The sequence below is a fragment of the Platichthys flesus genome, chromosome 13 (genome assembly GCF_949316205.1).
Source record: "Platichthys flesus chromosome 13, fPlaFle2.1, whole genome shotgun sequence".
NCBI classification, from domain to species: domain Eukaryota; kingdom Metazoa; phylum Chordata; class Actinopteri; order Pleuronectiformes; family Pleuronectidae; genus Platichthys; species Platichthys flesus.
In genome coordinates, this window is record NC_084957.1 from 21,856,019 (window position 1) to 21,877,246 (window position 21,228).

General features: G+C 40.4%; 1 protein-coding gene across 1 annotated transcript in view; it reads left to right on the forward strand.

The window, feature by feature from the left end:
- Nucleotides 1–6,906, forward strand: part of LOC133967630 (contactin-associated protein-like 5) — a 93,560-nt gene extending 86,654 nt beyond the window's left edge. The window contains exons 21-24 of the mRNA XM_062403203.1: nucleotides 1,853–1,940; nucleotides 2,111–2,311; nucleotides 4,680–4,754; nucleotides 6,063–6,906. Coding sequence (XP_062259187.1) covers nucleotides 1,853–1,940; nucleotides 2,111–2,311; nucleotides 4,680–4,754; nucleotides 6,063–6,262 — 564 coding nt within the window. The 3' untranslated portion in view covers nucleotides 6,263–6,906. The remainder of the gene's footprint in view (nucleotides 1–1,852; nucleotides 1,941–2,110; nucleotides 2,312–4,679; nucleotides 4,755–6,062) is intronic.
- The last annotated feature ends 14,322 nt before the right edge of the window (nucleotides 6,907–21,228 follow it).

Consider the following 21,228-nt stretch of genomic DNA (forward strand, 5'->3'; position numbering starts at 1 on the left):
CTCTGCCTCCAAATGACGTAACTTGTGCGAGATGGCAGCATTCTTGTTCGGAATATTTTGGCTTCATTTCTGGACAGTAGGAGAAATGAGAGGCCTGTCGTCCATCTTTCATTACAGTCTATGGATTTATACTGAAAACCACTTAGACCCAAATTAGTAACCTAGCGTTGCTGCAGAGGGCGCTGTTGCTCAATAAAAGTTATAAAGTGTTGCTAGGACTGTGACGGTACACGCTTTACCGCCATGCCAGACGCAGGGACCCAGGCAAAGCTCCACTGCAGAAAAGCCTCGGTTATTCGTTGCTTTATATCAGGGGTGAGAAACTTCTACATCTGATACCTGCTGAGGTAAATAATGATAAATGAACACCAGAGAATGATGAAAGTTTTCCACGAGGATTAAAAAACAACATGGACAGGAAGCTTCTCTGCACGAATATCCAGTGTGCAGGGAGAAATGTGCAGTTCAAACAGTGAAGTGTAAAATAAAGATAGAGAGTTGTGTTTGCTCTCAGCAGTGGTCTTCCGAGTTCACAGTCAATTTCATACCAGAGGTTAATGTCAACATTTTTACTATTTATAGAATAACTTAGCACCAGGATAAAAAAGCAGCTCACTGCCCCTCTGGGTGAAAGTTTCAGGTCTGTTTTCACCTTTGACCGCACACAGCGGTGATGTTATGACACACTGATGCACCCTGAAGTGCATACTTACTTTTACTGCAGCCAGGTTACAGTTTAAAACAGCTGAGGGGCAATAGGAGGTTTTAAGTTGCTGTTTTAACCACATGTTACCCCCGATCTCTGCCGAGTAGTTTCAGTGGCCTCACATTAACTTTACATCCCAAGGCACATTACTCTGATTTAAGCTTCTCTTCATTAGCTTTCTGTAAATTTTAGAATTTTAGGATTTCAGTGGTGAATTTTGGAGCTCATCTTCATTTCAGATCTGCAGACTACACATATTCCCAGGAGCTTAGGGCTGAGGGTGTCCACACCTTTTCTAGTTGGGTCGGGACCTATTTTATGTTGTAATAAGAACTGTAAGGCAACATTTCATCTGAAGTTGAATTATGTTTTCCATTAAATATAATAGTTCAACTGTAAAATAGTTTTGTCAATATCGACAAAATAAATACAAACAATAGTCAAAATAAAACATAAACAGTATATTTAAATACTAATAAGAAAGGACTAATATCGCCCATCACTGAAGAACAATATTTCTCTCGCCCCTCAGGTCAAACCACCTGTTATCATATGACCACATTTGCCTCATGAGCTGACAACAATAAAGCTCTATCTACTGATGAAGTCCATTAGATGTTGTTTAAAAAGATTAAAACAAAAAGATGTTTCCAATCTCATTTATACCACACTTGACTTGAGCACAATAATAAAGACATTTATATGAATTTACTGCATCTCTACTGATATAATAATCAACAGAAATATCACTGTATTTATGAATCTAACTATGACACATAGTTAGTTATCACATCCAAGGACTCAGATGTGACCTTCTCTGCTCATTATCTTAAAGCTCTTGGGCTGCACTACAAATGTATGGCTGCAGGCCTCTTACAAGCAGGAGTAAACCAGATCGGAATCCTGCAGAAACAATTGAAGATCATCAAGTTAAGTGATGCATCAGATTCAACACAACGAAGCCAACTCAGGAAAGGTCTAAATGACTTGGAAGTCGGCGGTGGGCGGATGCACTGTGCCGTGTGGAGCTGCAGAGAATGCAGTTCTCAATCTATAATGTATTGAAATGTGCTGCTGCTGCTGGTGTTGCCCGGGTTCAGATTTCTTGTAATCGGCTTGTTATTTGATTTCTCTCCACTCAACCAGATCGACCAGGACATCCACAGAAAGTACACGCTGTCATCCGATGCAGAGCTGATCCTAATCAGATCCTTGACATTGGGCAAAGTCACCAGTAAGTGCTCGCCCGAATATTTCTGTAAAACTCCCACGTCAGCCCCCCGGCGTCCTACTTTTGTCCCCAACTGTTCATTTCACCTTTCTTGACTTAGATACCCAGAAACTGCTGCAATTAGAAAAAATCAATTGTGTCCCCGTCAGTAACACTGAACTGTTTCTCTGCAGGGAGCGAGAACCTCAATGAGGAGGTAATGCATGCGGCTTCGAAAGGTTTCATTGGCTGCCTCTCCTCGGTCCAGTTCAATCACGTGGCACCGCTGAAGGCAGCGCTGACCAATCGAGGAAGCTCACTGGTCACCATCCGGGGTCCGTTGGTCCAATCCAACTGTGGAGCGTTGGCAGAGTCCACCTCGCACACTCTGCAGGGTAAAAACACACAGTCATTTCCAGGTTGAGCTTCATGCAACAATCACAGGGAAACACACACTCTGGACGATATTTGATATGCAACTACACTCAATACAGGAAATGAAAAGGCAGAACCAGAATGTAAAGTTTGAATATCAGCATATTCCTCAGAGAAGTAATAAAAATTCCACACAAACTCTGCATAACTGAAATAACTATATATTCAGCATTTCTGAAAAATGTCCACCAACTCGTCACAACTTGAGAATCATAAGCTTTCAGAAAGTTCCAGTGTCTGAGGTCATGTATAACAAGAAGTGAAACACTTGAAGGCAGCACTCGCACTCTCTCTCTCCGAGCGGCTCACTTTTTGCTTCATTGTGAATATTATCTGTCTGAAACATTCTTCTGCGACTGCCAGTGAACTGAGTGAAGACCAAAAAGTTATCAGCCTGTCAAAACACTTTAATACAGCAAAGATAAACCTCAATATTTTGAGCCCATTAAATTAATTATTCTAAATCTATTGATGGGATCAATTATTTTGACCAACTGTTCTCGTTATCCTGCTCAGCTCATTCTCAGGGGTTGAAAATGTCTGGATTTATTGATGTTGTGAAAAACTGTAGAATAACCGAAAAACAGCTGAACCCATGAGGTAAACTTAATGAGTTTCAACAAGGGATTTAAAATGGTTCATTAAAATCCCATTAAAAACCTACTGTTATTTTGATTCGAATCTTCGTGCAGGTAAACTTTACGCAGCAATAGATAAATTATATAGATTTGTGATGAAACCTGGGTTTAACCCCAGAAGTAGTCGAAAGCGGAAATAAAAGGCAAACAGTCTCACTTCAGACGTCTGCCTGAAAACAAAGATATATTTCTATTTTGAATTGATGGAGCCGTCCGCAGCCTCATAACAGCTTAAGGAAAACAGCACAAGTTAATCACAAGTAAAAGTGTGTATATGTTTTGTTTGAACAGATGCAAAAAAAGCTGCACGCAGCACAGCTTCCATTAGAGCTTCTAAACAAAGTGCAGAAACTTATGCTTTGACATCAAGTGTCTTCAGTAAACGCAGGGAAGGCAGTGACTCACAGACGACGTCTGCATCCATATTTAAATATAATGTAAATAAAAGTTGGACTATTTTTTAAGATTCTGTGCTGACCGGTGAGGCAGCAGCTGGAGTTTAGCAGGCGGAGCTCATCGTTTGAGCAGCTCCATGAATCAGCTCATCTTGTGGAAGGCACAACATTCAACCTGTCACATGCTTTGAGGCTAATTTATTCATAACAAATTCAGTCCGACACCTGAACGCGTGTGAGTCAACAGGCGTCAGATCAGCCTCCATCATCTCCACCTTCCCCCAGACCAAGGTTTAACCTGCTTGTATCACCCTGCCTCTGTATGCTGGATGAAAACTTAAAGCAAGACTATTTACCTATTACTTTGCAACTGAACGCTGGATATTTCCCATGATCCCCTGCTTCCTGAATCAGAAGAGCTGCGGCTCTAACAAATCCACCGAGCTCTGTTCAGAATTCTTCATATTTCAAAAGTTTACTGCTGAATATTGGAGATAAACTCGGTTTTTAATGATCTCAGAGTCTTTTCAACTCTTCAACTTGCTGGACCTGGTTCTGACAGCTGAAGCTGTGACCCTCAGTCAGTTCCACACCTCTCACAGGAGATCGTATGGACTCACCAAGGTTACATAGAACAGACGTTCAGGTTGAGGAGTGGGAATGAGAGAGGAGACATTCTCCATGTTCACACTCACTCAACCATCACACTCACTTTAATGAAGCTGCTGTTTTAAGGTAAAGAAAAGTTTCATCGTGTCTCTTTAATCCCCCTATTACAATTTAACAGCACATAATCATGTGTCTTTATAACTTTGGCCCAATATACTAATGAAGTTGCTATTTTAAGATATTTTTAAAGACTCCTGTTGACTATTGGGATTAACGTTGTTTTTAATGACTTCTATGTCTTTTTACTGATCTACAGTTCAGCATCAAGGCTTAACGGCAAATCATTTGGAGGAGAATTTCCATCTCCCTGACTATTCGCGTTTAACTAAATGTGACTCGGCAAATAGATTGTTAAGGATATTAGAGGAACACTCACCTCAGGAACCAGCAAACTAATTTAGAAGTTGCTGTTTTAAGGTAAAAAAAAAGTTGCATTGTGTTATTTTAAAGAGAGGCAACTCAAACATGCCCCTGCAGCGAGTTAGGGAGAGATGAAACTCAAATGTCGTTGTCTCATGTTATTCTGTGTAATTCTACAGCCTCTCCAGCAGTGCATTGAAGCACACATGAAAACCATACCTCCTGTACACAGGGACATCAATGACTTCTTCTTTCTTTGTTTCCAGATCAAGCAGTAACTGCCAATAAAGACAACGAGCAGCTAAGCAACGGAAACCAGAAAGATCTGGCTGTGATCGCAGGTCTGTTTCAGGTTTTCTTCCTCTCCTCTGCGCTGCTTTATTTTTCTTTGGTTAAATGAAAATGAGTCCCAGCTGTGTGTTATTTGTCATTCTCTCCATTTGCCTCCTTCTTAATTCCTTTTCTATTTCTCCGTTCTCTTGATAACTCAGCCTCAGCTAAAGCTCATTTTCATCATTTCATTGCCCGTTAAGCCCCTTTTGCTTTGAGCTTAAATTGAACTTGATGATGGTGATGTTTAAGGATTTCTGGGTGTTTTCTTAACAAGGGACGGTTTGCTATGTATTTAAATGTTAACTGTGTTGCTTTTCGACGATAGAAATGTGACATGCTGATCAGGAAAAAGACAAAATAAAGCTAAAAAGCTAAAAATAATTTGTTCGCAGGATTGAACAAATTCTAATCAAAACACTAAGCAATTATTGTTTTTTTACTGTCTTGTCGTAATTCCTCGTACCTGATGCAGTAAATCTCACATTTTACTAGAACCCGATTTATTTAGAGGTTGGCCAATATGAGCCTTTCCACTTTTATCATGTAGGTAATAAAAGTTTAATTTTACTGAGTAAACAATGCAGAATTGATGAGTATTTATCTTTAAATACTTATTACATAAAGACTCCAGAAAATCCTGTCAGCAGCAGCTGACATGAGCAACATGAGCAAACTGTGGATGTGCAACATGAGCAAACTGTGGATGTGGAATTACAGACAAATAAAAACAAAAATCCCAAACATGAATTTATGAAACACATCGATATAAAATATAAAAACATAAACATCATAATAGATTGTGACCAATTTATGTTAGGCAGATATATTGGTAGCAGCGTTTATCTTTGCAGATATGGAACATTTTATTGCAGGGAGGTGACATTTCTTTGTCAGTAATAGTTTGATGACTACATCTTAGGAATCACTAAAAAACAGTCATTACCACTTCAATTACATTGGTCACTGTTAAAAAACAAGCTGCAATTTAAATAATACTGATCATTTAAATAAACTAACAGAGCCTCACACCATCAGTTGGTAAGTCCCTGGTTAGTATCGTAGTATTGGGCGGTACATTTGTTTTTTGGTTTAATAATCTCTTTCTTTAATAATTTCTATCAGAACATTGTGTTAATTTGTAATAATCGAGCATAAATGTAGGTTTTGCACTTTGTATCTTGAGACAGTATTTTAGCTCTGCTGTCATCACAGCTGTCGTCACATGACCAGTTTAGATCAGGAGGTTAAAAACAGAGGCTCGATGGGGACGTGCTCGACTGACACCCTCTGATGAATCTCTACTGCTGTGCTCTCAGGTGTGGTGACGGCCGTGGTTTTCATCGCCGTGTGTGCCCTGGCCGTGATGAGCCGCCTCCTGTACCAGCAGCGTCAGGCCCAGCGGAGCACCAGCAGCAGCATCAAGGAGGAGCACAGACAAGGCGTTTACACAGACTACAGGACAGAGCTGCAACTCCACAACCCAATCAGGGACAACATGAAGGAGTACTACATCTGACACAGCGTGCTCTCTCCGGCCCTTAGTTGCAAAAGTACCTTTCTCTTACAAACAGGACTTGCGGGCGGGGCGGGAAACGGATGCGCCGCTTCAGCATTTCTTACAACAAAACATCTCTGTACAAGAACAAGCGAGTGGCTGAATCTTTACAGCTGTTAGTGTATTTGATGTTGGTGAAACTGTCCCAATCGAGCTGCTGTGGTTTCTGTCGTTGCAAAATGTGTAAAGCAAAAATCGGACGTTCTGCAGGGGGTGGACGCCACACGCGCAGCGAGCAGGAGCTCCAATCCGTGAATGCGCACACTTCAAATGTTTGTTTGAAACCCTCAGATGCTGAATATTTTCCACATTTCGGTGGGACTAAATTGTACTGGCAAGTCAGGAAATGTAGGCCAGGCTTGTAAGATATGCGCGCATTCGCTGCTGTCTTTGTTTTTTTTCCAGTGGTGGTGAATGTCTTAGAAGAAGAAACGGGGACGATACTGCCTATACTGTATGAGTGCCTAATTTGCATACAACTTTTTATTTCAACATTTTAGAAGTTTTCCTTGTGATTTGCACAAAAAGGCAGTTTTCATTTGCATACAGGGGTTAAGTTCTGCAGCCCACACTACACAAAATAAAAGGAATTTCCAAGTTATTCACATCATCTTCCCACGGCACCACTGTCTGAAGTAGCATGGAGATTGACAAACCTTAAAAGGTCAGATGATTCCAGGATGTTCTGAGGTATTTTATTAATTCAACACTTTCGAGTCTTTCAGGTTTTTAAGTCGAGCGATCATTCAGACATAAATCTATTTATGTGATGTATTTTTATTTATATATATTTCTTTGTGAGTTATTTCTCCTGTGCGTAAAAATCTAAAAACACATGTATATTGTACCATGAGAGTAGCAAAAATAAGAAAATAGCAAAGAGGAAATATAGTACAGTATTTAAATTACCCCCAAAAAAGTACTTCAATGACTACATACATTAAGGGGGTTTTAACAATCAAACTGCTTTCGCTAGCATCTACACGCATCTACCGTCTCATACTGGTGTAGGAACATATCCGTTCTCTTTGGTAATCAGGCAGTTTTGTATTGTATGTACAGGAATCCTGCATCTTTTTCTGTTCGAAGTAGTACGTTTTTTAGCACCTTCTCTACTTCACTTTACCACAGTACTTTGAGATGAATTCTTACCGCAGGCTAAACATTTTTGTGATTCCTTCATCGCAGTTGCTAGCGTAGAAATATGCAAAACCAAGGGGGCAGGACTTTTATTTTTATTTTATTTTGCAGCTGGGACATGAACCTGAGAGGCTAGAATATTTCTCTGAAGCACTTTGGACCCAGCTAATATACAATTTTTTCTGTCCGTTATTTTACAGCACTATAGCCAGAAGTGGTATAATATTTTTATTTCTTTACAATATGGATTACAAGGATAAGTGGTGTTTTCTATATATTTCAAGCAGAACACCTTTTTATATACTGTACATCCTCCGGTGGTTTATCATACAAACAAAATCATACACACAAAAAATAAGACTTGGAAGAGACCTAGAGTTCAGGGGAGTACATTGCACACCCAACAAGTAAAAGCATGAATTAAAAATAAAACAATGGAGAGAACTTTTTTTAGACCATTATCACCAGAAAAGGTAGATGGACTCATTTATGTAGCGCTTTTCTAGTTTAACCGACACATTGACCCACTTTGCGTTCATATAGCGCCTCTACACGCCGGAAATGTGGGTTTCGGTGTCTTGCTGCAGGACACTGCGATATACGGACCGGAGGAGCAGGTATTGAACTAGTAACCCTCCAAGAAGGTGACACCAGAGGAAAAGAGTTTTTTCATAGTTCACTGGCTTCAGCTGCTCGTAGGCAGGTTAGCTGTCGTTGTCATCATTGTGCTTTGAGCTTAACATGCTATGCATTAGGGATAAGCCTACGCCCACTCACACACACACATAAAAAAATCCTACAGTCTGTTTTTTTTAAGTCCTGTTATGAACTGCAGTGTCGGCCGAGTCATTATAGTCCGTCTCCTTAGGATCCTACATGTCTGTATAAAAAGTCAAGGGAAACAATCCAAGATGCTCCAGTCCAGTATTTGGAGTCGTGTTGATGGACTGACGGATGAAAAGACTGACAAACAATTCTCACCCTTCCCTGAAACCCCACCACCGCCACGGCTAAAGATTGCGTGACTATAAGTGACGTGACAACAGTGGCCTGGTGAAAAGATCGGGTCTTGAGCCTCCGGACCCCATCTGTGCATGTCCTTGTAAACTAAGTATGTCTCACAATGTGATAGTCTGCAGATCTCCAGTATCAGAGAATGAATACATACCTCTCAGAGTGTTTTAGGTTCTATTGCAATGGGTAATATCATGTGGGTACTTCTTAATGATTTGTATAGCTGCAGTTTTATTAAGGATCTATTGTATAGATGTATAATTTAATAATAAAAGTGAATATATTGTTAATTCCCTGTTGTAACATGGTTTGACTGCCACATCTGCAAAGAAGCTCTCGAATTATCAAGATGTTTACAGGCTTGAACTTCAAGTCAAAAATGAGTTAAATTAAAATGAAAGGGGTGATGTTTTTTGTCAAATCTCCATATAGAGCTGTCTGAAGTAATTGGAAGAAATTTGAAATTTATCATTGCATCTAATGGTTAGTTAAATATAGTTCTGCATCAGAGTATATTATATGTTATTATGAACTTCGGAAAATGTCCAGACTGTTGGTTTTCTTTCAGAAATGAAGAAGCAGCAGGAGTTTGTCCAGGTCAGACTCGTTCACAGCAACAGGCAAATGTGTGGAACATTCAGTTGAGGGGTGGAGCCTGGGTAGAGCAGCAGGAGGCAGGACGTGACGTATAATCACTGCTGTTTAGTTTCGGTTCGACACCAGCGTCCGGCCTAATCACCGAAAGCTTGCGAATCTGCTTGTGTTTCCTTTGTCTCCCATGTGTATGCCTCCTCTTTTTCATCCTGAGATATTCTCCTTCTGTCAGTTGTTGCATCCGTCGCAGCGTTAGAAACTCGCTAACTGTGAATCCTCCAGGATAAGTTCTGAAGCAAATGACTCTGACATTTGCTGATCACATTCAACTTTTGTGTTTGTGTTGTTTTCAATTCCTTTGTTGTTGCTGATTTTTCAGTTATTTGGACCATTAGTTCCTGGTTTACTTTGAAATGATATACCTTTAGTGTCCTTGCATGTTTTACTTCCCGTCTTTGTCCTGTTTCCTGCTCCTGTATCTCAACTGTGTCCAGTTGTCTCCATTCACCCAGTCTCGTGCTTCTGTCTCAGTCACTTTTTCTAAGTCTAAGTTTCCTGCAGGTGCTGTGCTGCTTGTGTTTCAGATTCGCTCACCATCGTTATTCTACTTTCTTTTTTTAGAGTTTGTCTGAGTTTTGGATTTGCAGTTTGCTTCCCTTCCGAAGTCTGTTTCCTTCTTTATGAAAAATTCAGCTAAAAATCTTCTCTACATGCACTCTGACTGCATTTGAGTCCTTCTGATATTTAACTCCAAGGAATACCATGGGATCTAGAGGAAGCGTTTTCGCCTGTGCTAGTTTTGCTTCATATCTAGTTGAAGACAGTTGGAGAAAAAGAAAAGTCTGAACAGGTATAACTTGAGTGAGAATTTGCTGAAAGGATAAATAAACTAATACTAAAGCAATAAAAACATTTCTTCACACAGAGTTGTGCATCAACCAACATCATGCACTTGTCCCTGCAGCTGCAACTCTTTGATTCCCACATGTAGCTTCTTCCATTAGAATCCACACATAAGCACTGTTCAATAATCTCATTAAAAGCAGCGCTCCAACATATTGTTTGCACACACTCCTGCATCTTCTGCTGACACAGGACGTCAGAGGCTTTAAAATCATCCAACAGACCAAACCGAGCACAATTTGTAGCGCCAATAAATGCGTTTATTTATCCCCCATGTGTTTTTATCACATTACCACAAGTCATTAACTTTGTTGTCTCTCTGCAGTAGTTTGTGCTTTTCCTCTCCGTCCTCGTTCCACTGGGTCATTATGACTCCAGAGCTGCAGGATCCAGATATGAACGATACTGAAGCTCAACTATTCTTACCTCTGCAGAAGGAGGTCATGTTTTCACCCTTTGTTTTTGATTGTTTGTAAGCAGGATCGCACAAAAACTACCAAATGGATTTATATGCAAGGATGGGACATGGGCCAAGAGTGCACCCATTAAAATGAGTTTGTCCAGGATTGTTTTTCAATTTCCTTCACATTGTGAGAATATGTTTTTTTAATCAACTTTCCAGGGAACAATTCATGTATCTTGATGAAGAAAAAGTAAGTAAGTATTTATGCCACTGATATGTATGAGTGTGATCCAAATAAAAACCATATCTGGTCAATTTGGTTCCATTAAGGAGTGCTTGGGCCTGGCGGAGTGATGAGCTGTGGTTTTGGATCCAGACAAAGAAGCGGAGACAGGATTTATTTATTCTTTAATGTCCTTAACATAACTTGACATTTTCACCATTTCCCAGTAAATAATTCCAGGATCTTGATGAAAAAGCAGCTGTAGTTTTATTTTTATTTTTTTGTTCGTTTTATGATCTGCTTTGTTCTGCTTTGTTCTGAATCTAAGGGACTGTAGGGCCTGGTTGTTGGTACGTGCTCCACTGACTGACATTGTAGTTATTACTTATTATTGTTGTTTACCAGCGTTAAAATCACTATAAGTACCACTTCTTATTTCATCGTAACAACCAGTTTGACTGAGCTTAAATATGACAATTAAATAACAGTTCCTGGTCTCTCTCTCTCCGCTCTCCCACTTTTCGCTCACCTCTCCTCCTCTCTCCCCCATTTCTCTCCTCTCAGCCAGCTGATCGAAACAGACTCTCCTCCTCACCTCCTCAACCTGAATCTGGTTCCATTGGAGACTTCTTCCTCTTTTTTTACTCACCTTCACCAACTAAAGCTTTCTCTATTATATAAGGTCTTACTCCCTCTATGTATAGTGCCTTCAGATAATGTGTGTTGTGATTTGTGCTTTACAAATAAAATTGATTCTATTGAAAACTGCCTGTTGAGATATTTACAAAGAAGCCTACTTGGTATGAGCTGCCATTCCGAGCTGTCTCTGCCTCTGCGTGTCTGTATTGTGATTGCAAACAAAAGGATGATAAAATGTCAAACTTCTCTTCACCTTTAAAGGCTTTGCTGTTTTTTATTTTTTTCTCTCTGGCTATTTGTCCATACAATTTCACCAGATTTCTGCACTTTGAGTAAACATAGTATTTTAATACCTCAGGGGAAGACGAGTGAATCACTGCAGCGTTAGCAGTTTGTTCTTCCCTCTTGTATTTGAGGTCTGATGTGAGGTCCTGTTTCGATGTGATCTTAAAAATTCAAGAATACATTTAAATTCAGTTTCCAAAATGATGAAGTCAGTAAACCAGTGAGTGATGATGAAGATTCAGTTTGGAATATTAAGTCAAGCGGCTGTTATGCGCAGTCAGTCCTTCTCTTCTAAAACGTTATTGAACAGATCCAGTCTGATGTTTTGCTTTCTTATTGCTCTTTGATGTTTTGTTTGCATTGCTGCCTTCATGGATAAAACATATTTGGTCTTTGAAAAAAACGATCATGTTTCACTTTTGTTACTTTCCCACTATATGTTCATCTCTAACAAGCACCAACACCAGACTTTTAAGCCGATACAGATGTCAATGTTGCAGTTACTTGTATGCATGTCACTCTTGATCCTTTTTTGCTGATCTTCAATATTTAAAAGTGGTGACAATATGTGGTTTTAAATGCACTGAACTCACATACATGTTATTTACAGAAGCCTCTGTATTTCTTTCCACATTCTGATTTCAAACAACGTCACCACTCTGGTCATGGAACCTCCAGAGGAGCATGTTGCAGCACACTTCCAGCTATGAACCTATGAAACATGCAGGAGTTCATTTCATCCTCCAGAAGTACGAGAGATTTACTGTGGTTTAAATCCTGCAGAGCTTCATGCTGTTCTTTCACCTGCTGCACCTCAAACTGGGCGGAAGTTTCACTCCCAACGTCAAACCAGGTCGCTGAAGGAGGCAGAACGACTCTGCGCACCACGCAAACTGCATTTATATGCAGCTTGGGTTTTATGTCCCACGCTGCCACAACAGGTTTTAATTATAATGGTGTCAGCGCTGACATTTTTTATTTCCTTTAACCAGGAGCCTCATCTTTCTCCAACCTTGAGCGAGTTCTGTGTCCAGACTAACTATGAGCAGGAGCATCCATGTGACCCTCGCTCGTCGTTACTGCTGCTGTACCTTCGCTAACGATGGCGGCTTTGCCTCTGTGAGTTTGAGGAGCTGTTATTAAAAACTGGACCATCGAACTGTACCAGCGCAGCCGCCTTTATCATTGAGCTGAAATTATACATGTTACATGATACAGGTTTAGTTGACAAGCTAACTATTATGTTAAAAAGAGACATTTCCAGCTGTCAGTTAATGCTTCTAGTTGACTTGTATAAAAATTAAGTCTTAGTTGTAAAACATGACATTTCACCCCATTTTATTGCGTCAAATAACAATTCAAAACCAATCAGACCAGAAACACTCTGCATTGTAATAAGATTTGCGTCAGATGACAGAAATTATATTTGACAAACATTTACTCAAAATCTAGGCCACTTTGACTTTCTAGTCTGGCCCATCTGCCAACATGGAGGAGGTTGGGTTTTGGAAGAGCTGCAGCCAGCCACCAGGAGGTAATCCAGATATTTTGGCTTCACTTTTGGGGAGTCAGATCGACATAGAATTCTGGATATAATGAATGAAATGTGGTTTCATACGGAAACTGTTGGGTCTTGGAGCTGTGAGCTCTACTGAGTCCTAGTGTTTATGATAAGTTAGTTTAGTTCAGGCGGAAATGTCATGGCTGACAGCTGGGAATGACTTAAAATACGTCAAGTATATTGTTCTTGGATGCTGTGACTCTGCACAACTGTGATTACTGCACCAACTCTGGCTACAAGACGTAGCCGTGTCTCAAATCAGGGGCTGCATCCTTTGGAGGACCCGGTTTACGCAGCCCGCGTTGGCTGAATCCTTCATCAACCGCGTCGGCCCAAAAAAAATGAGACAGTCTCCTTATTGCATCACCTTCTTGCCCTGCCCCAACAGCGTTCGCCTAGCAACAGAACACAAAAAAAGTTCTTCGGTTGACTAAAAACGTTTAAAATTATGTGTACCGGAAACTGTTCTAAAACAAAGACATTTTTTTATTATGCCTAATGTATAATCATTGATACTAAATTATTATTAAAATTATTTTATATATTATTATATTGTACTCTAGCTAAATTAGTATTATAGTTTGTCGCAGAAGCGCAAAGAATTGTGGGATATATGGAGCACACATTTGTTGAAGGACACATTTGTTGGAGCCATTGAATCGGGACAGTTTAATCGCTCCGCTATGACGCAACAATTTTTGTACAATGGGAGCAAGTGGAGACTTGTCGTCCATCTTTGTTTATAAATATATATACGGCCTATAGTTAAAGCCTGTTGTGTTCCGGCTCCATGGGTTTCTCTATCTGGTCCGAGTTGAGATCAGATAATCGGCTGGGTTTAACAAACTGTTGGTTACTGTGGCCTCACAGTCGGGCCACACATCACAGTGTCAAGCTCGTAATAGAAGCTGATATTGATGTGTGTTGATTTCCGCTCTCGTCTCCGCAAAGATGAGCTGAGCAGACAATGGAGCTGCATGAGAGGGCTCCATCTGTGTTTGTAGAGGTTACCGTGCATAATTATGTGCACCAATCATGCTAAATTGGGCAGAAAATATACAGTACCAGACACGAGTTGTGATAAGTGAATCTCTGTCAGTTTGATGTATTGAAATAATAATGTAATAAAGTAATGACTCCATGCTGGTAACAGACCCCCAGCTGGTGTTCATTTTAAATCATCCCACTGGGATTCACATGTGTCCCATTCACCAACTGTTGCCCTCCATGTGTTCGGATTGCTCTCATCTTTGTCCTGAGGTGGCAGCGCACGCAAACACACACACACACACACACATACACACACACACACACACACACACACACACACACACACACACACACACACACACACTCACACACACACACACACACACTCACTCATGTACATCACACCAGAGAAATGAGGTGAAGTGGTAAGAATCACCTCCACTGCTTATTTATTGGATTCAGCGCCACCTACACAAACTCCTATCAGCCCAGTTACTCTCCTTTCAAATGAAGAAAAGTTGCAGAGAAAGTTTCTTTTCACACCAAACTTCTGAGCTAATAAGCAGTGGTGAACAAGATCCTCTCTTGACTTCTTGCGCGAGAGGCACTTGACTGAGTTCACAAGCTAAATTAGTAGAGGATTCACTCTGAATATGCGTCTGACAAATGCAACACCGCTGTATTTTCACAGCATGAACGTCTCCATCAAACAAGACACATAATGCAGCTGCACTGTGTGTGTGCCGGTGTAGGGGGCTTGTGACTCACAGATCCAAGCAGCATCTCCGACACTGCTGCTGCTCAACAGTTATTTCAGGTAATCATTATACATCTAATGACAGCCTGCAGGTGCTAAGCCGGCAGGGCTTAGGACCAGGCAGACTTGTGAAACTAATTAAAGGACATTAAAAGTAAGTAGCAGGAAGTCAAACTAATTCAAGCTTATTTAGGCTTGAAGAATATCCGATTCTTTGTGCGTGCAGGAAGTGACGGGAAGGTGTTGATGACACAAGAAAACCCATTGTGTGCCGATGCCGGTGGAAGTGAGGGTATAGCCAAGTGACAGGGTGGGCCTTCTCAACTAATGAAATGCTTCCTGTGGAGGCTCCAGCATCATTGCAGAAATACACAGAGGCAACCGTGAGCCTCCGACAACTCCCACACGCTGCTGCCTGTGGGCAGATCCATCGAGCTGTCAATTCAAATACAATTTGCTGCTGCTCCCACTGTGGTTGAGCTCTTGGTGATGGAGAATAATGCAGGAGTTACTTGAGGAGAAAAAGCTGGAAAAAAACTATACACATTTACTTTGAAATGTATATGAGGTCGCCTGCCCTCATTATGACAGGAGGTGCACCGCTGTGTCGAGCTAAATCAAACCTCGATCTAACACAGACTGCTCTCTGTGCTTTTACAATAAAGAAACGGTTTGAAAATCAAATCCAGTGATGGTGAGTTATAACAGGAATTAAAAATTGTATTTGTGCTATGGAGAAGTGGTTCTCTTCCTCATCTAAAGTATCACCAGTACATATTAACATTAATTACTTCTGGGACATGATTATCTTGAGTATACAAGTAAATGTTACTTAAGGGACACAGTAATTAATCATGTTAGTCAAATTAAATCAGCTTAATACAGAGGTAAGTAAACAGAGTTTAAATATAGTGTTAGTGTAATTAGAGTCCGTCTTCACTTCCTGTTCACAATGTCATGATGAAATTGGCTGCAATTCACCAAGAGGCCACTTGATAGTCCGCGATTAATTGCAGTGACTTGAGCTAAACAATAATTATATATTGACACCTTCCTCTATACAAAATATTATACATACATAATATTATACATCAAAATAACCTTATTTTCTAACATTTTTTCCATCACGCTAGCTTTTTGCTGACGCCTGCTGATGGAGGATCAACCATCTAAAGGAGGACGTCAAATGTAATGTCTAACTTTCACAAAATCAGTAAAGTGTCTTACTAATAGAAAGGATTTTTACTGGGGCTGATAAGCACACATCTTCCCTATACAACAATTGTTTCTACCCCTTTTATCAGAAACCCACAGAAAATTGGGAAGAAATGTTCTTTACGACATAAACACTATGATTTTGGGCTACAGCTCCAGAGCCTCCCAATCTGTCCACACCAGTTTACCAAGATGTTGTGAGAATGGAAGTTCTTCATGTATTGGAAAGCGTCTGGTAAAGAGATATTGTCATGGCTGGATTTGAAAGGAAACTAGAGTCGTTTACAGACAGGAAATCTGGAAAATGGCTTTCACATATTATAAAACACGGCAGGAGATTTTCCAGGTCAGACATGTTGACAACAACAGGAAAATGTCTTCTTTTGTATTCTCACATGGACTCACACTGACATTTTCCAGAAAAAGCTCCAGAAAACACAGTAGGAGATGAATGTGGGTCCAAAATATCAAAGCACATTTAAATGAACAGGGGCAAATTATGATTTACACATTTATGAAGAAACATGCAGCCAACTCCACTTTGGCCACTTTCACACTCCAGTCAAATTTCACACTCACAAAAACAGAAAGTCGAAGGAGAGGCAGTCCTTCATGAAGAGTAAACTCAGAGGTCCACTTAAAAAAACAAGGACCTCTCTCCAGATGGAATTTAAATTACAAGCAGGCCAGTGGGCTCACAAAAAACTGTCGGTAATTGCAGCTGTAATTATTACGGTCTTGGGAGTGAAAAATTACCCTCATACGCTCGATGGGATTAAAATCACTGACAGCGCAGGTAATGGTAAAAATCACCCAACCTCCATGAACGAGAAATAAACCCAGTCCGAATGGGGCTTCAAATCGCTGGGACTGTGACAGTAGAGGGTTATTTCTAACAACAGACCACTCAACTGAATCCAACTGGTGGTGACAGAGCACTCCATAAACTACCCACTGCGTTTGTTTTATTTATCGGGAGCAGGCTCTTATCTTTGCACTCGGGATGAAGGTTGACTTCAGGGACGAGGCTCAGGAACACTGAGGTGTCCGGTACCAGGACAGAAGAGACCTCATCGCGGGATAAATTTCATGTACGTTTAAAAACAAGAGAACTGTGGGTAACCTTGATTATATGACAGGTTTTTTGTTTCAGGTCAGATTAAAGATTAAAAACGCATTTCTTATTTATGAAATTGGTTTTGTTCTTGAAAATGCCCAAACAACTCAAATTCTGATTCATTTATTTCAGGACGTTTTCTCACCTGAGAGTCTAAATCATACTTCATGTTTTCGTTTGGATTCACATCGTAGTTTAGGGAGCAAACTGAAGAATTGTGTACGTCCGCTGCGAGCTGTTATCTCCCCTCGACTTTCACAGCTTCACATCTCTGAGACAAATATCCGCTAACAGAGCTCAGATCAATGTGTCGTCTTTATTTGGTCAGTACCTTTTGTAGTTGAGATATTTAGATTTGCTACTTAATAGTTCTGAGTCTGCAAACTAATCTGAGTCACAGTGAAATCTGTGAATAGTCTTAATGGTGTTTTTGGCAATTTCCCTCAGTTTCCCATTAACCTCCATTAAATGCCTCAGTAATGACTACTGTGTGTTTGTGGGAGGGGGCAGGTATTACTCATGTTGTGGGGACTTGTTTTACATCCATGTAATGTCCTCTGAAGTCACAATGTGTGTTTGCTAGTGTGTGTGTGTGTGTGTGTGTGTGTCAGTACCTTTGAAAACATATTTCAGAATAAAGAAGGAATGGTTTGTCCAATTTCAGACAAAGACCATGTCTAATTCTTGGGTTAATGTCAGGGTAAGGGAGTCGCCACGAAATTAACCCAAAGTCTTGTGTGTGTGTGTGTGGGTGTGTGTGGGTTTGTGTGGGTGTTTGTGTGTGTGTGTGTGTGTGTGTGTGTGTGTGTGTCCTGCCCCCGTCACAATCCTCATTTGCCAGGGAGAAAAAAAAAATCCAATTAACCAACAGCTTGCTCTCAAGTGGAAGTGAGAAATTGAGAAATTTAGACAAAAGCACGGGCACAGAGGAGACTGGAATAACAATAAGCCAACGTATAACTTTAGGAAACATATTCCTACAACATGGTGTAACCTGAAAAAAAAAAAAACCTATAACCTAACCTAGGTAATAATAATGATAATGTATATTGTAATCTATATAATGAAGAAAACCTATACCAATAAATATTTTTTAATTCAACAAAGACAAAATTACAAGCTGTTCCTGTCCATTAAGAAACAAAACTGTATATACGGAATAAATGTCAAGTTATAGAGTTTTACTATATATCATTTAGCAAATTAAGTGGCAGGTGTTTCCCTTGCTAGGTGGTTAAGAAAACTGAGCTGAAAGCATCCAGCAGGTAGATTTATTTGTGATACCTGCTGTGCACATGAGGATAATCTTCTTTGGCAGCATTTTGCAACATTAATATTATGCTCTAGATATATCTATAATAAGCCTATGTTTTACAGCCTATCCACAAACATACCAATCATCTCAAAGTAACTTTGGAAAGATCTTTAACATCGGTTTGTTGGTAACGGAAATACAGTTGTGTAATAGTTGCCTCCTAATTTGTTGCTTGTTACCAGGTACAACTTGGAAACTGTTGTTATTAACGCCTTGCTGTGTTTCACCGGCAACATTAATTAGCATCCAGCCTCGCAGGCAGCTGTGATGGAAATCGGAAAACACAAGAGGCTAGATTACCAAGTTGTCTTTGTGTATTTTATCAAGAGCTTTCTGCAGAAAGGATCAACACAGAGTCACAGGGATCTCAGAGTGCTCACGGAGAACAGTCAAATGAGAACTAAGGCTGCTGTCAAAAGAAGGTTAGGTCATCTAAACATGACAATGGGCCAGTTACATTACATAACATGTCATTTAACTGACAATTTAATCCAGAGCAACTTCCAATTAGTGCATTCAACTTCTATGAGATGCCAATAAGGGTTCAACATCTTGCCCAAGGACTCTTCTGCATTGGGCTGGGATTTGAGCCGTCGACCTTCTGTTTAGACAACGACTGCTGTACACCACAGCCACATTTAATAGATCATCTAAAGGAGACAAGAGATTCAGGTCACAAAAGATTCAGACAACAAGGAACGTTTAACGATAAAATGTACTTTTCCGCCACACAGCTAAATGACACTTCTACGCTGGTGATAAGTCAGAAAGTTTTTATCCGCGGAAAAAGCCACAAGAGAGAAATTTGGTTTTCACAACAAGGTCTCAAGACGTGTGATAAGAAATATAGAAGCTGAATGTATTTGTCTCTGAAATCTAACAGCTCTTTCACGCCTCCCTTGTTTGGTCCGGAGGTTCAGACTCTTTACCTCAGTCTGAACCGAATCATCAGGCGCCAACGGTTCCTCAGACCAACTGACAAAAATGTACTCCGACCAAAGAGATGGTTTAAAGTGCCATTAGCAGTTACCACAGTCAAACCACGCAACGATACATAAAACCGTCAATGTGAGACATTTGAAAGACTTAAGGAAGCAAAGATTATTAATAATGATAATACTAATAAAACCATACATTTTATACCACTTCCCATAACAATGTAAGAAGTATAAATAATAACAAGGTTTAAATGTTTGGTCTGCATCTTTACTGAATCTACAAACAAACAAAAGTAATAAACACTCAGAAAAGCACCTGGTGAATTAAGGACAGTTATGGTGTAGCCAGGGCCGGCCCTAGCACATTTGGCGCTCTAGGCAAGCTTCACTCCTGGCGCCCCCCCCCCCCCCACACACACACACACGAAAGCTTATTATAAAATTATTTCTTTCTTCGTCGAAGTTGCTTGGACACACACACACCATAAGCCTCAATGTGCTAGCATGTTCTGACAACACCAAGGAGGTTCGTACCTCGATTTTTGCCTCATTTTACCCTAATGTTAAATTAATTTTTTGAATGTCAAAATATTGGTTGGAGATATATGTTAGGGGTCCCAAAATTGCTACCACAGCAACAAAGTATATCTGTAGAATACAGCATGAATGCAGCAGCAGTAACGACACAGAGCCTTCACTTCCTCATCCAGACTGCATCTTATTCAAATTAAACACAATTTCAAGTACAAGCATTTCTTTGAGTGTAACTGCATTTTAAACTGCATAAAACATACATTCAATTATTATGGTGTATCTTTCCTCCAAACATCTTAATATACATCATCACTCATAAAGAAATATAAACATTTACAATATAGACCTATTGAACATTAGCTTATAACTGGTCTTTATAAGGCACAATAACAATACATGAATTACAGAGTCTGTGTGTGTCGGAGCTGAACTACACACTGTAAGGTAAACAATATACTATCGCGACCCGCCTGCAAGACGACGTGCAGGTAAAATAAACACCTATACAGGCGAATGTAGCCCCGCCCACTTAGTGCGCGAGTGTCTCTCCTCACTGCCCAGCGGAGTTTCTAAGTTTTACCAGTCAACACGTCTCAATGACACTCGTGGTGATCAAGCGAAGCTTTAGGAGCTAACGTAGGTGACTCTCACCCACTACTACCCTGTAGAATACAGGATGGAAGCAGCAGCAGGAACGACACGGAGCATTCAGTTCCTCATCCAGACTGCACCTGTCAGTACGGGGTGCAACTGGTCCCAAACGTTCCACCTGAGTGCTGCTGTCATTAACTGATTTCTCTAATGAAACTACTTAAATTACTGTCAGAGTAATTAAATACAATATTTTTGGCTATACCACATAGAGAAGGGGGCGCAAAAAACTCTGCCTAGCAAATTATTTTATCTTATTTTTTGCTCTGCAGTTTTTGGCGCCCCCCTCTGAGTGGCGCCCTAGGCAACCGCCTATGTCGCCAGTAGGAAAGACCGGCCCTGGGTGTAGCCACCAATTTTATTGCACACTTTTTAAAACTTTGCTGCCACCAATTCTTACTTTTGAGGTTCCATGACCAGTACTCGCAGTTAAAGGGGACATATTATGCCCATTTCACCACAGTTGATATGGTTCCTTGGGGTCTTAATGAAATGTCTGTAACATTTTTTGGTAAAAATACCCCAAGGATCATTTAAAACAGCACCTTTTTACTCTGTCTAAAACAGACCTCCTCCGATCAAGCTGTTTTGAGGACCCGCCCCCCTCTCACCCCGCCCCCATCTTACCCCACCCCCTTTCACCCCTCT